The sequence below is a fragment of the Glycine soja genome, chromosome 18 (genome assembly GCF_004193775.1).
Source record: "Glycine soja cultivar W05 chromosome 18, ASM419377v2, whole genome shotgun sequence".
In the NCBI taxonomy this organism is placed as follows: Eukaryota; Viridiplantae; Streptophyta; class Magnoliopsida; order Fabales; family Fabaceae; genus Glycine; species Glycine soja.
In genome coordinates this window covers 53,050,153-53,065,203 of record NC_041019.1, presented here as the reverse complement: position 1 = coordinate 53,065,203, position 15,051 = coordinate 53,050,153, and the positions used below count along the sequence as shown (strand labels likewise).

Genomic DNA, 15,051 nt, shown 5'->3' with positions numbered 1-15,051 from the left:
TCTATGTCTACTTTTTTTTAAATTTAAGAGCATTATCTCTCTAATGTAGTAATTCTATAAATTTAATTAGATGGGTAAATAATCATACATCATTGCATTTAAGGCAGTATAACTCACGTTAATTAATTAGGAGCGTAAGTGGTTTGAATTGATTTAGTTTAATTTTAAATTCAACTTAATTAAATTTAATTAATTTTTTTTTGTTTTTTTTAACAACTCAACTCAATTTGATCCAACCTTAATAGGATTAAGCTAGGTTAGCAATTGAGTAATTAAATAAAATATTATCACTTTTCAACTTTTTAATGAAAAATACTTCAAAATGAGTAATTTAGCATTATTATTTCATTGTTTCTTAGTTCTTATAAGTTAATAGTTTGTATTTATAACTTCATTGATTTAAAATTCACACTTAATATTCAATAAAATTATTAAATTTGTTTTAAGGTCAATTATTAAATTAACTCAATCTCTAAAATCAAAATAAATTATTATGACTTACAAGTAAACGAGAGTAAGAGTTTAAGGATTTTGTTTTATCTATTTATTATTCATAATTTCTCACGTACAACATATAAAAAGCGGATAATTAATATTTTTTGTTATATACTTAATGCGTAATCCAGTTAGGTTGGATTTGAAATTCATCAACCTATTACTTAGTCCAATTCTAATGGAGTGCACTATTAAGAACTTAATTTAATGATCCAACTCAACATATACAACCCCTTTACATCGCAGGGAGTTGCTATTGGCCCCTGCCACCTGATGTAAAGTCTTTTTTGCCCTCCGGTTCTAATTCTTCACCCCTTCCCCTCCTCCCTTCCTGATACCACCACCACCTTCTCTACACCTAAACCTCCACCCTTCTCTTTCCTAACTCTTTTCCTTTCCTTCTAATCCCTTCCCAACCCTTCTCCCTCTCCATCCTAACTCAGATCTCAAGTGGTGGTGGGTTCCTCCTTGCTATTTCTTGTTCAAACAAAATTATGATTCTGCTGTATATGTATTTATAATGGAATTACATTTTCATTGTGTATTTTAAAGCAATAGAATTATGATTCCATTACATATATTTTTTGGGTTTAGTTGTGTTTATTGAAAAACAACACAATGAAACTATGATTATATTGTGTGTTTCATTGGAAGACAATATGCATTCACAATTGTGTTGTGTGTTTAATTGGAAACCACAAACGAATTGTGTTTTATTAGAAGACACAATGCATTTGATTGTGTTGTGTGTTAATTGGAAATCATAATCAAATCGTGATTCATACTAACATTGATATAACACCGATAATATAAATAATTTATGTTGCGTATATATTTAATATATTTGATATGCATACTAAAAAAGAAAGTGTTCAATTAACAAATTTGCATGGTTCAATTAATAAAAAAACACCACATATATATATATTAAAATAGTACAACGGAATCTAAATTCTATTGTTTAATTTTTTTAACCCCAATTGAATTGTGATTCCATTGTATTAAAAACCGGACACTTGAATTGTGCATATGCTGTGTTTGAAAGATGTTTGAGAAAGATGTCATCTCATGGGCCTCCCTTGTCACAGGTTATGCACAAAAGGACTCCCATGAAGAATCCCGGAAGATTTTTTTGTGACATGAGAATTGCAGGGGTAAGTCCAGACCAACTTATCGTTGCAAACATTTTGAGTGCCTGCACAGAAGTGACTCTTCTAAAATTTGGTAAGCAAATCCATTCTGACTTTATTAAATCAGGGCTAAGATCATCATTGTCAGTGGAGAATTCTCTTGTAACCATGCATGCAAAATGTGGATGCCTGGATGATCTTGATGCAATTTTTGTTTCAATGCACATTCGAGATGTAATTACTTGGACAACTCTTATTGTTTGTTATGCACAGAATGGCAAGGGAGGAGACTCCTTAAGATTCTATGATGCTAAGCTTGAGGAGGCGAAAGAAATACTAAATCAAATGGATGTGAAACATGATGCAACTGTATGGAAGGCACTCCTTGCTGCATGTAGTGCATGGTAACTTACAATTCGGAGAGAGGACAACTACAAATCTTTTTGAGTTGGAACCCATGAATGCTATGCCTTATGTTATGTTGTCTAACATGCATTCTGAAGCACGAAAATGGGATGATGCTGAGAAAATAGGAAAGTTGGTGAAATCAAAAGGAATAACAAAGGAGCCTGGATGCAGTTGGATTGAGATGAACTGCAGAGTGCATACATTCATTTCTGAAGATAGAGGACATCCAAGGGAAGCTGAGATTTATTCCAAGATTGATGAAATCGTAAGAAGAACTAAGGAAGTTGGTTATGTTCCTGATATGAATTTTTTGTTGCATGACATGGATAGAGGGAAAGGGGGTTGGTCTTGCTTATCACAGTGAGAAATTGGCTGTTGCTTTGGGATTACTTGCTTCTCAAACAAGTGCACCAATTCGGGTGTTTAAGAATGTGTTTGTGGAGATTGTTCTGCTATGAAATATATATATCAGGAGTTTTCATTTGTCATATCATATTGAGGGATTCAAATTGTTTTCTCCATTTTAAGGAAGGATAATGTTCATGTGGGGATTACTGTTAGGATTTAATTTTAATCTTAATACTTGTCTTTCATACAGTTTCAAGGGGAATTGATACATGATAGTTTCAAGCTTATAGGGTAGTGTTACACAAAATTTGCTCTATTTCTGTTGTACTATCATCAAGGTTAAATTCATTTTTATGATGTTTGAAGTTAGAATATATACACCGAGAAATAAACCTTGTTCTAGAATATTAAGAGGAAGCAAAACTACTTTTTTTAATTAAAATTTGAAGCAAGTTGTACAAAAGATAGACATTTTTATTTTTCTAATTTCATGATTAAATATTTGCATCAGTGAAGAATCTAGCCAATAAATATAAGACACGTTGACACAATGTGTTCGGCTATCCAATGAGAATATTCCTTTCTTTATTCAGAGAGTAACTTGCAGAAATTAATTTATTTTTATCCAGTTTGTGGCTGCTACCTACAGCTAAAACGGCATGAATCAGAACAATATATGTTTTGGATTAAGTGAAAGAATAGATACCAAAAAATATTGTTTACTCTCCTAAAAGAGCATGGTTAATCCTTAGTCACTCATTGTTGTTTAAAATGAATGACTTTGTTTTTGCAATTTCTTAATTGTTCCAAAGTTGAATAAATTGAATTAATTAAATTTAATTTTTCTTGTTTGATCTCAGAATAATTAACTGGAAGAAAAGCGTCCTTGTATATTTAGATATTTAGCATGATCAGCGTACTTCATATTCATATGTATTTGAAAGAACTTATTTACAACTTTTCTAGATTTATCTTATAACATATATATAAATGTTTTAAAAAAAACTTGAAAATAACTTAAGACCTTTTAAGTTATTTTTATCTTATTTGAATAAGCTTCTTTATTTTTTTGGTAGGCTTTAAATAAGCTTTTTAGGATAGCTTATGAAAATAACTTGTATGAAAATAGTTTAACTTTGTTTTATCTTTGATTATACAAATAACTTAAACATAAACACTTAATAATCTCATATTATAAACAACTTATTTACCCATACACAGCAGAATAAAGAAAAGAGGCTTTCTTTGTTACAAAGTAACAAAAACAAAATAAAAAGGGGTCGAAAAAAGATGCCTACTCATCTGATGATTCCACATAGCCAACTTTAAGAAGCAAGCAGCTTCAACTATATGAAACATGATCAAAGAACTGTAAGAACTCGTTATCTTTTACAAATGAGGCATACATCAATCATAAACTACTTGAAAAAATGGTTGCAACCCTATCACCAGGCACTACTTCATCAATGGGATTGTAGCTTGCGAGTCAATGATAAAAAGGTTTCATGGTTTTAAGGTTCCTATGAGCTGTATAGTCATGATTGTGCAGGTGGACAGCAGAGAACTAGACTATTAGCAAAGGTAGCATTGCTGGTGTAGTTATCTCTATTAATCCAAAAACCCATTTACAATGCTCAATAATGAATTCAACTTCTTGCATGCTCAGGAATGAGACGTCGCCGCAACTCATCAGGTGCACCTGCCAGTTCTGCATTGTTTTTTCAATGTAAGAAATGGTAAATGATTTTACTTAACTGATAATGGTAAGCTTATCACCAACTTACCTTGAGCAGTGAAATCGAACAATGGAGGCAATGATTGCCCATTTGGCAAGCATGCATTTGGTTCTCGCAGATCATCAAAGAAAGGGTGTGCACATGCTTCCAACTGTAACAACAAATAATCATTAGTGCAACAGAATAACCAAAGACAATTGAATATCTTCCTAGCTTCTGTAATATCAAACTGTGTACAAGCATGGGTAAAGCTAAGTATAAATTTCAACATCAATTAACCAATACCATCATGTGTAAAGATGGTCCATCTTCATTAGTGTGACTGAATACACAATTAAGCTAACAAAAGGCAACATTTCTAGAAGCAAATTAACAACTTACAGCAGTGCATCGTAGATTTGGTGAATACTGAAGCATCCTTGACACTAGATCCACTGCTTCTGAAGGCATCTTCTTGTGAAAAACCTGATATAAATAATCGATCAGATCTCTGACTGGAAGTATTTATCAATTACAAATTGCATACTCCAGGAGCAAATGAGGAGTAAAAAAATGCTAACCTTATGCCATGGGTGTGCTTTTATCTGAGGAAACTTAAATTCGGTGTAATTTGGATTCATGCACTTTATTTCTTCTCTGGTCGGTGTTCCCAAGATCTATAGTGCACATAATAATTACACTCAGATTCTATGATCCACAACCAATAGGATGCAACTTTCAAGAAGCTTATAAAACACAAGGATAAAGAACACAATAAACTTTACCTTAATGATCTCTACCAATTGATCAACCCCACTCTCTCCGGGAAACATTGGCTGCAAATAGCACAACATAATCATAGATAAGCATCAATCTAAAAATGTGTCATTTATTCAATAAGACCTAATTAGTGGCTTCCAGGAAGGAATTATCTTATAAGAAAAATAAATTGGACAACTGGCATAAAGTTCATTGCATGTTACTTCTAACAATACTTGATTACTAAAGAAAGAAAAGCCACGAGAGAACATATTCAGATAAATGAGTATCCACCAAAAAACTACATAGCAGTATTAAATAGGAAATATCACCCAGAGAATGAAGAACCAATTAAGAATTCTCATACAGTGAACTTAATGGAAATGCAATTTTTACGAAAGAAATAGGAATTCCCACTACATATGAGATGGAGAGACAAAGAGATAATATAAATTCTCACATGTCCTACAAGAAGCTCAGCCAACACACAACCAGCAGACCAAATATCAATAGCAGTTGTGTATTCTGTTGCACCAAATATAAGTTCTGGAGCTCTATAATACCGCGAGCATATGTACGATATGTTGGGTTCGCCAGGCACCTAAAGCACAATAATATCACAAGCTCAGACACAAACTGTTGTACAACTTTCAAAGTGACAAGGAAAAACAAAAAACAAACTTACCAACATCTTTGCACTCCCAAAATCACATACTTTTAACTGATGAGTCTGGGGATTAACCTGCGACATGCAATCTCATGTCAGTTCAAAACAGTTCAAAAAACCATGTTATTATAAAGAAGGGTTCCAAGCTATATACTGTGTCAAAATAATCATTATAAGAAAAACCATTATTAAAATCTATAACGAGCAGAACCAATAGCTCACAGACCATACATTAAACAGCAAGATCTGATAAATCCTTCCATAGAGAATAACAAAATAAATAGAACGTGACACAGTTTACTGTCTAATTATTCTTACAAGCAATAACATAGTAGATTTATAACTTACAAGCATCTGCTGCCAGGCAAGATTTAAATGAGGTTTAGCATGCATATTTCATATTTAATCAATTGATTCAATTAATGGTATTAAGCATCAAACTGGAATAATCATTTCTCATGTTTGCAAGAAATAAATAAAATATGGTTCACAAACAAGGAATTTCTAAGGAAAATAAATTCTTACCAATAGATTCTGGGGTTTAATGTCCCGATGACAGACTCTGATCACATGATGCAAATAATTTAAACCACGGCATATCTACGAGAGTGTTGGCAAGATCAATCAATAACAACACAAAAGTAATAAGCTCAAAGCAAATAACTGAATACTATAAGCATGATCAAGGAAACTCATAATCAAAAATTCAAAAAACAAGGTCAATCAATTTAAAATTTCTAGATTACCTGGTATGTATACAGTTGCACATTAATGATAGGCATATGCTGGTGCATTCTGATATAGTGCTTTGAAACTCTGTAGACAGTTTCAGGTACATACTCCAAAACTAGGTTAAGGTACAAATCATCTTTCTCAGCTGTTGAATAGAAACAGTGCTTTAGTCTGAGAACATTAGTATGGTCAAGCATACGCATAACCTGCAGTTCCCTATTCTTATATCTCTTGTCTTGCAACACTTTTTTTATGGCGACTGCTTCTCCAGTTTCAAGGCACTTAGCCTACAGTATATTCAAAGCAAAGCAGATAAGCAAAGAAAGTAACTAGACAAATCCATAGAACAGTGAAGCAAAGGATCAATACTTACGAGTAAAGAAATACAGCAAAAAAAATATCAATACCTGATAAACAACACCAAAAGAACCAGTGCCAACCACACGTTCTGCCATGTATGAGATTGTCTGAGCCATGCAAAAATAAAGTTAATATGCAAAAATATTCCATAGCAAGCCAATAATACAAGTAATTATGTAAAAAAAAAAAAATCATACTAAGCCATTAATACAAGTGATATTCCTTCACCCTATACCCTTTATAACATATATATACCAAGTAGTGTAATATATAAATACTGGATTTAAGAAAAAAGGGATTTTCAGAATCTAATTCCATGAAATAAGATTTACGAATGGGGAAGTAAAAGAGCAACAAAGGAACTCGTGGGAACAATACCCGCTTTGGTTGTCCGTCTCGACCACCAATAACAGTTGTAGTTATTTGGCCTGTTTCTGTTCCATTACCATTCACAATAGTTGCTTCCATATCCTGCACAAAGCAAATCATTTACCATACTCAGTGATTGCATAAAAAACCAGGTTTACAAAAACTAACTAGTATGCTACCTTGCAATGAATACATGATAATATACATAAAAGATTTTACATAGTGACAACTAATACAAACATCAAAAGAAAACAAGAAAATGAATCACTACAAATACCTTCTTATTGTTGTTTTTGCCTTTGTCGTCTCCAATCTTCATTTCATTTAATTCTTTTGGAAGCTGATCAAAGCCTGACTTCTCAGTTCTAGCCACTGAAGGAACATTAGAATTAACACTTTCTTTTAATGCATCTACATACTGCTCCTGATCTTTTCCGCATCTCTCATTAGGATATGTTTCCTCATTGACCTTTCCTTCGGTTTCTTGATCAAACTTTACTCTTTTTGTGGTACAATCCCCTCCCTGAAAAAATAGTTTGAATTAAATTAGAAGTAATATGGTAATGACCAAAAAACCAATACAATCATATCAAAGTAACACAAAGCTTGTGCCCTCATTAGCTTAGAAAATCAGGTGAATCCCAAGACACAAGTGTATAAATATAACAACAACAAATGGCAAATTTTGAGAAGCAGAACACAAACAATCAGATTATAAACCTTTTTAAAATCAAATAAAGTTATATCTCAAAATCAAAATAAAAAAACAAAAACAAAAAATAACGATCAAAATCACAATCAACTAGACAAAAGGGAAATCATTCACATTTATAATAAATGCATCAACAAAGGGTGCTAAACCAAATTCATGACCATCTTAAAAAAATAAAGAAGAAAATCTTATGCCTAACAAAAAGCAACATTCCACATTTCCCAATAATCTAAAGCAATGAACATGTTTGATTTCATGATCACCCTTAGTTTTTCCATTTTTCCAACAACGAAAAAAAAGAGAACTTTCTCCAAAAATTAAAACTTTGATATGGGAAAATAAAAAAGAGATGTTAAGCTTACAGGATCTGATGAAACGGAAGTCCTCCCAGAAGCAATGCTTTTCAACCTTCGCATCATATTCATGGTGATAGATTCTTCCAACCCCAACAATGTACCCAACTCAATCCACAACCTAAATACCCTCAAATCCCACCAATTTTTGTTTTTTTTTTTTCCTTTCAGAAAAACAAAGAGAAAGAGAGAGAAAGAACCTAATCCTTCTCCCTCTTCTCTTACACCAGCTTCCTGAAAATACAAAACCAACAAGCAAATGGAAGGGAAAATGGAGCCAGACAACACAGATCTTATGAACCCACTTTCTCAAAATTGGGTGCCAGGTCGAGTTTTCGTTTTTTTTAACAATTAATTAATGAGTTTCTCAATTTTCTGTGGTCAAACTTCCATCAATTCCAATCATTCCAGCTTCAAAGTTTGTACCTCAGTCAAACGTGAGATGTGGACCATTGGGCGGTCATTGATGGAGATTGGACGGTTATGATTTTCTAGTTTTGACACGAAAGTTAGTGCTGTTCGGTAATTTGCAGTTACAGAAGTGCCCTTGCTTTTGGGTTTAATAACGGAAAACGGATCCTCAGGCAGCGATGAGGTATAAATGGAATATTTGGAGGAATTAATGTATTTTTACGATGAATCGTGCGGCATTTTAGGACAATACAGGACAAGGTTTAAAAGCAAAACAACTATAGTTGATAGAAATTCCTTTGGAATGTCACTATATTTTCAAAAAAGAATTTATTTTAATTTTAGTGTGGAAAGATGAGATGAGATGAAGACAATTCATCCTAAGACATGTAAAAACTAAAAAGAGGTATTATCTTAACAATAAGACGATTCAATAAACTGTTCAAAAAATAATTTTAAAAACTTACAATTTAGTCACTTTTCCGCTTAGCAAAAATAGGCAAAAAGATGAGAGAGAGAAAGAAAGCACACACAAAGGTTTGTCTTGGTTTGCTCCACAATTTAAGGGCATGTCTAGTTCTTGAGAGTCTTTAGAAAGTTTCACTAAGTACGTAAATACTCAGTGTGATTTTAATTTTTTTTAATTACCAAGTGTAATCTTAATCCTCATTGTTTCATTATTATTATTTTTATTCTTTTACTAGTCTATTTATACTTTTAACTACAAAGTAATTTTACCAAAATATATTATTTAATCCAACATCTTCCGATTCCTCACAATTCTTAAAAATAAAAAATAAAAAAAACTATCTTCTTTAGATATGAATATCTAGAGAGTATTCATGAGATCATGGATGCTATAATCACTGTTGGGGAGATTCGAGGGGTACACCTGTGGACCACCACACTCTAATCCAAAACCTTAAGGCTCAGGTTTATGGGTCTTCTCCTCACTTATATGGTGCTCAACCTTTCCACTTCTACCCGATGTGAGACTTCACCTCACACTTGTACTCAACAATCACCGCCAACATTGTACATAAAAAAGATATTAATTCATATAAATTGTGTAAGAATAGTTATTCTAAGTCAATGATTCTTAAAACTAGATCAATAATTGAATCGGTTAAAACATTGCTTTACATTATAGCATTAAAGGTTTATTACAATATTTATCATTGGCAAATTTCAAATGTTGCTAGAAAACAATTTTTGTTAGAAAAAAAGATCACCAGTTCACCACTTTTTATTGCAGGTGTTGTTGTGCAAAAAGTTTTGTAACGATATTTGATATCGCTACCACCACTTTATAGAAAGTAACAGAAAGTGTTTTATTAACAATACATTTATGTTTTGATAGTGATATAATTATCATTGTCAAATACACAACGATATTTATTAACAATGATAAATTCACATATAAAATAAGAAAAAATAGCATATATCTTAGGTATATTTTGTTGAGGCGAAGCCTATCCTGAGATGAAATTTTAGTAATAATAAATAGCGGAAAAAAAAACAAATTTTAAGTATTTGAGCTTATGCTAATGATTTTCCATGAGAATATGAACACATTATAGGACTTGTCATCATATAAAGGAACACGTCACTATGAATCAAGTTTAAGAAGCATCATTTCTATGTATGCAAATGTCCAAAGGATTAAAAAATGTCAAAGTTGTCACACTAGAGCAGCTAGCTATATCAGAATTATAAGAACAACTTCTAAGAGCATATTAAACTAAATATGCTTTAAGAAGACCGAAGTGTAACAAAATCAAAAGTTTATATGATCAGAAGATGGAATATGAACATATAAAATAAAATAAAATGCAGTAAGATCAGAATATGTGATCAGAGGTTGTATAAGGAAATGCAAACAATTAAAACAAGAATCGTAAATGACGTGTTTGTATTGTTCTAGAAGCAACATATATGCTACATCAAAAGAAACATGCTTAAAATAATGCTTAAGCAAGCTCTAGAAGGTAGAAATCGACTAGGATGACAAAGTATTTATGTTAATAATGCAAATAAATTGAAGAAAAATGGATCTTCAATCACTGTAACCATTTAGAAGCAGAGTGTAAGCCTTTTATAGAGAATTAATTTTACTGAAGTAGAAATCCCGACAAATTCAAGATGTTGATTAGAGAATCTTGAGGAAAATCCAACTCAAAACAGTTGTTAAATTCAAAAGTGGAATTTTTAAGTTGGAAGAAATATTTAAACCTTAAAAGAAAAGATCGCAAAAGTTGGAGTGGTCAAAGAGTCACCCAAAAAGTTGTTGTAATGAAAGTGAAATGACATACAACTTCTGAACATATTTGACTAAGCTTTAAAAGTTTAAAGTTTGGACTACTATAAGAAATCCATAAAAAGAAAGAAGTATAACACATTTAGGCATCAAAACCACAAAATCTATGCTTTTGAAGAGAAAAGTAACTTCTACAAGAAATCCACCCCTAGGAAATTAATTTAGTTTTGTTTGATCTTTATCATTTGTAATATCTTGAGGAGTGGATTGAGCTTTATGTCATATTATGTATTCACTCATTGAGTGTTAGAAAGAGAAAACAAGTTAAAATTTGTCTTTATTGAAGAAAATTCTTAGAGGTGTTGTACCAACCTAATTAAGTAAGTGTGAGAAAAATAATATTGATCACCCCTTCTTGTGAATCTCTAGTCCACTTCAATTTTTTAATAGTATGTAATTATGTATTATTTCTATTTGTTTTCTTTGTTTGACTTCATCACCAAAAGGCATCACACATCATCACCTAAAAAGAGAAAATAATGTCAAAAATTAGACTTATTTGAAGAAATGAGAGTTATCTCTAAGCTCCGTTAGTTGAGTCCGAGTGTCATTTGTACAATGCTAAAATCTTGCAAGTTAAGCACACAAATGTGGATCAATTAACAAGTTGAGCTTAAGCATCGTTTTCCTCTTTCTGTTCCTTAACCACATAATTAGGAACTACTATTGTATTTGGTTGATGGGAAGGATAGGAATAGAGAAGAAATTGTGAGTTTCATGTGAGTCTCACACCTTCTATATTCTATTTTGTTTCAAACATCTCTCTTCTATTTTTATCCTCTTAACAAACACAACATACATCATCTTTATTAGATAGGAAGATAGGGAAAAAAATAAAAGACAAAGAAAAGAAACAAAGGTAATATGAGATACACAATTGATTGAGACATAGAAGACAAAAGATGAATGAAAATGGTGAGAAAATAGAATAATTATGGCTGCATGCATAATTTTGTGTGGGTTGGTTTTGACAAAAAAAAAACAATTTGCATATCATATGATATAAAATAAAACAATTGCAAAACAATCTTTTTCAAAAAAGAAAAAGAATTTGATGATTGTTAAAGCGATAAAAATTTGGAAATTAATAAAATAAAGAGGAAATGGGGAAATAGGAACATGACCTTTGATGGTAGAAATTTGCATCTTCTCTTGATTTCACTATTTTATTCATATATACCTAGGAATTACAATGGTAGATTTATGATTTTCAAGAATTAAGATTTGAGTATGAAAAAATTTCTTTACTAAAAGTCCTCTAACACCCTATTTCACCATCCATCGGCTTTAGTTGTGCATTATCTTTTATGACACCAATCTTAAATAACAGATGGTTCAAAGTATTCTTAATTACATAACTAAAGTGACTTGGGAAACAAGTTCAAGTCTCAATCTTCGTAAACAAAAGATACCACCCCCTCCTCCCAATTACTCCTCTACTTTTTTTCTTTTTACCGAATACTCTCCAAACATATGGATCCTGTCCAATGGAAGAGAGAAAAAAAAATTGAATCTATGTTCTCTCTACTATCAACCTTCTTTTCCTCTGAACCTACGAACTGTAGTAGGCTTTGAGATTGTAAAGCTTAGACCCCTCTTCTCTGATTAGTTGTATATAGTTCCCTTTAATCCATGCTTTTGACCACTTCACCACTATATATTTCCTTCCAATTTTTGTTGTCTTCTGTGATCTTTGGCCGTGACAACGTGCTGCACTGTTGTAATTAATGGAGATACACAATAGTAAAAGACTGAGGCACTGCTGCGTTTGATTTGTTGCTGAGCAATTGAGTGAGGGAGGTTGGGATTTCTCTTGTTTCAAAATAAAATATGAATCATGGGTTAGACAATTGTTAGACTTACCTCCCATTATACTATTAAATATATCTCCCTTCTCTATTTTATTTTATTAAAATTTACTTAAATATCTCCCCTCCTTACCTCCCCTTTATCAGACCTCACAGTTTCATTGTAAAGAGCATCAACAGAATATACGTAGATGATCACAAGGCCACCATTTAGTTTGCTGTTAAAGGAGGTAAGAGATGAGGATATTTAAGTAAATTAAATTAAAAATAGAAAAATGGAGGTACATTTAGTAGTGGTGAGGTATGTTTAACAATTGCCCATAGGTTATTGGGTTTAGGACAAATTAGTGGGTCATGCGTTGGGTACTTATGAGATTTGAATAGAATAATAATGGGCTATGGGCTATATGAAAGGATGAGTTGTGTGCTACTTGGGTCAAGCTAGTTTTTTTTTCCTCTTCTTTTTATTTCTTTAAAAGAAACTATTTTTTTATAAAAAAAAAAGTTAATTATCTTCTATGGTTGGTTTAAAATTTTTCATATTATCAACTACTTAAAAATTAAAATTGTTATCGAAATAAATTTTAAAATAACTAGTAAGTCAATAAACATATAATATGATATTTGAGTGATAACGTAAAAGAAAATCTTTACGATTCTAATTAAATTAAAAACAATCAATTTTATCTTTTTTATGTTTTTTTGTCTTTTATAATGAAATAAAAAAATATAGTAAATAACTAAAAGAAGTGTAATATTAAAAAATAATAGTAAACAAAAAATAAGTGTATTATTAAAAAATAATAGTAAACAAAAAAAGTGTCTGTTAATTAAAAAAACTAAAATAAGTGTATTTTTGGACCTATAAAAAGTGGAATTTGTGCTTGTAAAAGTTATTGAGTAATCAAAAGATAAAAGGACTATCCAAAATTTTGTAAACAATGCATAATATAATTTATTAATTGTCAGACACAGATATCAAATGGTCTATATAAAACTGACATGCCTAGTAATTCATGTGTGATATTGTAAATTAAAATAATAATACGTAAATAATGGAAGAAAAAAAAGTTTGGATACGTAATATTGGGTGCTAACACTTGTAGAGTAGGATATGATCAATCCATCTGTGATTTACAAATTCTTTGCTTATTTTCTACGCTACAACGTGATCCAAATAGTGAGAAAGGTGTCTTGGAAAACCATTCCCACGATCAGAAGAAAATACTTCAGACGCAAGATAGCAAGTTCTGTACGCAATAACAGTTAATTTTTTGTACTGGTTTGTATGTTGTTATTGTAGTGTTCTACAGACTAGTGACAATTGTGTTATTTGTCCCTATTGAATGGGAAGAAAATATAGAGTGGTCCTTCATTTGACCTAACATAAGAAAGCCATGTGCCTCATCTACCTCCTCAAGGTACGGAGATACAAAAAAAAAAACAAAAAAAAAGCTCATCATGAATTTTAGGGTCTGTTTTTGCGCAATTGAAAACAATCATTCTTAAAAGATGCTGGTCGTTGAATGATCTATCAGACAAGACCTATCTTACATATGGATGAAGCTGATGTCCATTGAACATTAATTCAGAGTACAAGCATCAGGGTATAATATTTGGAGCCACTAAATTATAGTACAAGATATTTGGCTCTCTTGAGATCATCTATATAATTAATGTTCATTAATTAGTTAAGGACTTCAGGTACATGGAACAGAAGCATGGCACAGTTAGATCACAGACTAATTAATTTGATATTTTCTATTTAGTCAGAAACATATATATATATATATATATATATATATATATATATATATATATATATATATATATATATATATATATATACCTTGTGCCTTTATTTAATCGATTTTAAACAAGACTTGACACGAGTGGAGATAGATATACATTACTAGCATGATAGCATCTGATCACAATGTTCACGAGAAGACAGAATGATAAAGAAAATTCCCACTCAATGCAAGTATATGCATGCTGCCTACGTAACCCAATTGAAGCAATGCAAATCCTAGCTCGGGCAACTTATCATCAATTCTTACCAAATTAAGTTCCTTGGGAGTTTTTCTTTCTTAGGAGTACTCATACACATTAGCTTTCTTAGGGTACTAATTAACCATCCGATAGACCAAATACGTAAGCTTAATCGATCAGTTTGTTTTTATGTATAATATTCTTAACCAAAGTGTAATGCTTATATTTGTTAGGAGTGTTTATCAAAATCAAACTCTTTGATCTACAATTTTTTAACAAATAAATTCTGAATTGAACTATGCCAAGTAGTTTTTTCAAACCGATTCCGTAACATGGTTCGTTACTCTTTCAATTGCAATTTATAACATGAGATATGTCATAAATTGCTTTACATAAAAGTGAGTAATCTATGCATAAAAATAATGCCAATTATGTTGGAACATTAACAGTAATGCGAACAATTGCAGCCTTAACG

General features: G+C 31.5%; 1 protein-coding gene across 1 annotated transcript; it reads right to left on the bottom strand.

Moving 5' to 3' along the window:
• Positions 1 to 3,571: 3,571 nt before the first annotated feature.
• On the bottom strand, positions 3,572 to 8,382 carry LOC114394568 (shaggy-related protein kinase theta-like). The gene is made up of 13 exons (XM_028356183.1): positions 8,058 to 8,382; positions 7,261 to 7,506; positions 6,993 to 7,085; positions 6,662 to 6,721; positions 6,269 to 6,541; positions 6,048 to 6,122; positions 5,541 to 5,597; positions 5,316 to 5,456; positions 4,882 to 4,932; positions 4,678 to 4,773; positions 4,499 to 4,582; positions 4,166 to 4,268; positions 3,572 to 4,089 (listed from the first exon to the last, which is right to left on the bottom strand). The coding sequence occupies exons 1-13, from the start codon at positions 8,118 to 8,120 to the stop codon at positions 4,028 to 4,030; spliced, it is 1,404 nt and encodes a 467-aa protein (XP_028211984.1). The 5' UTR covers positions 8,121 to 8,382; the 3' UTR covers positions 3,572 to 4,027.
• Positions 8,383 to 15,051: the final 6,669 nt, after the last annotated feature.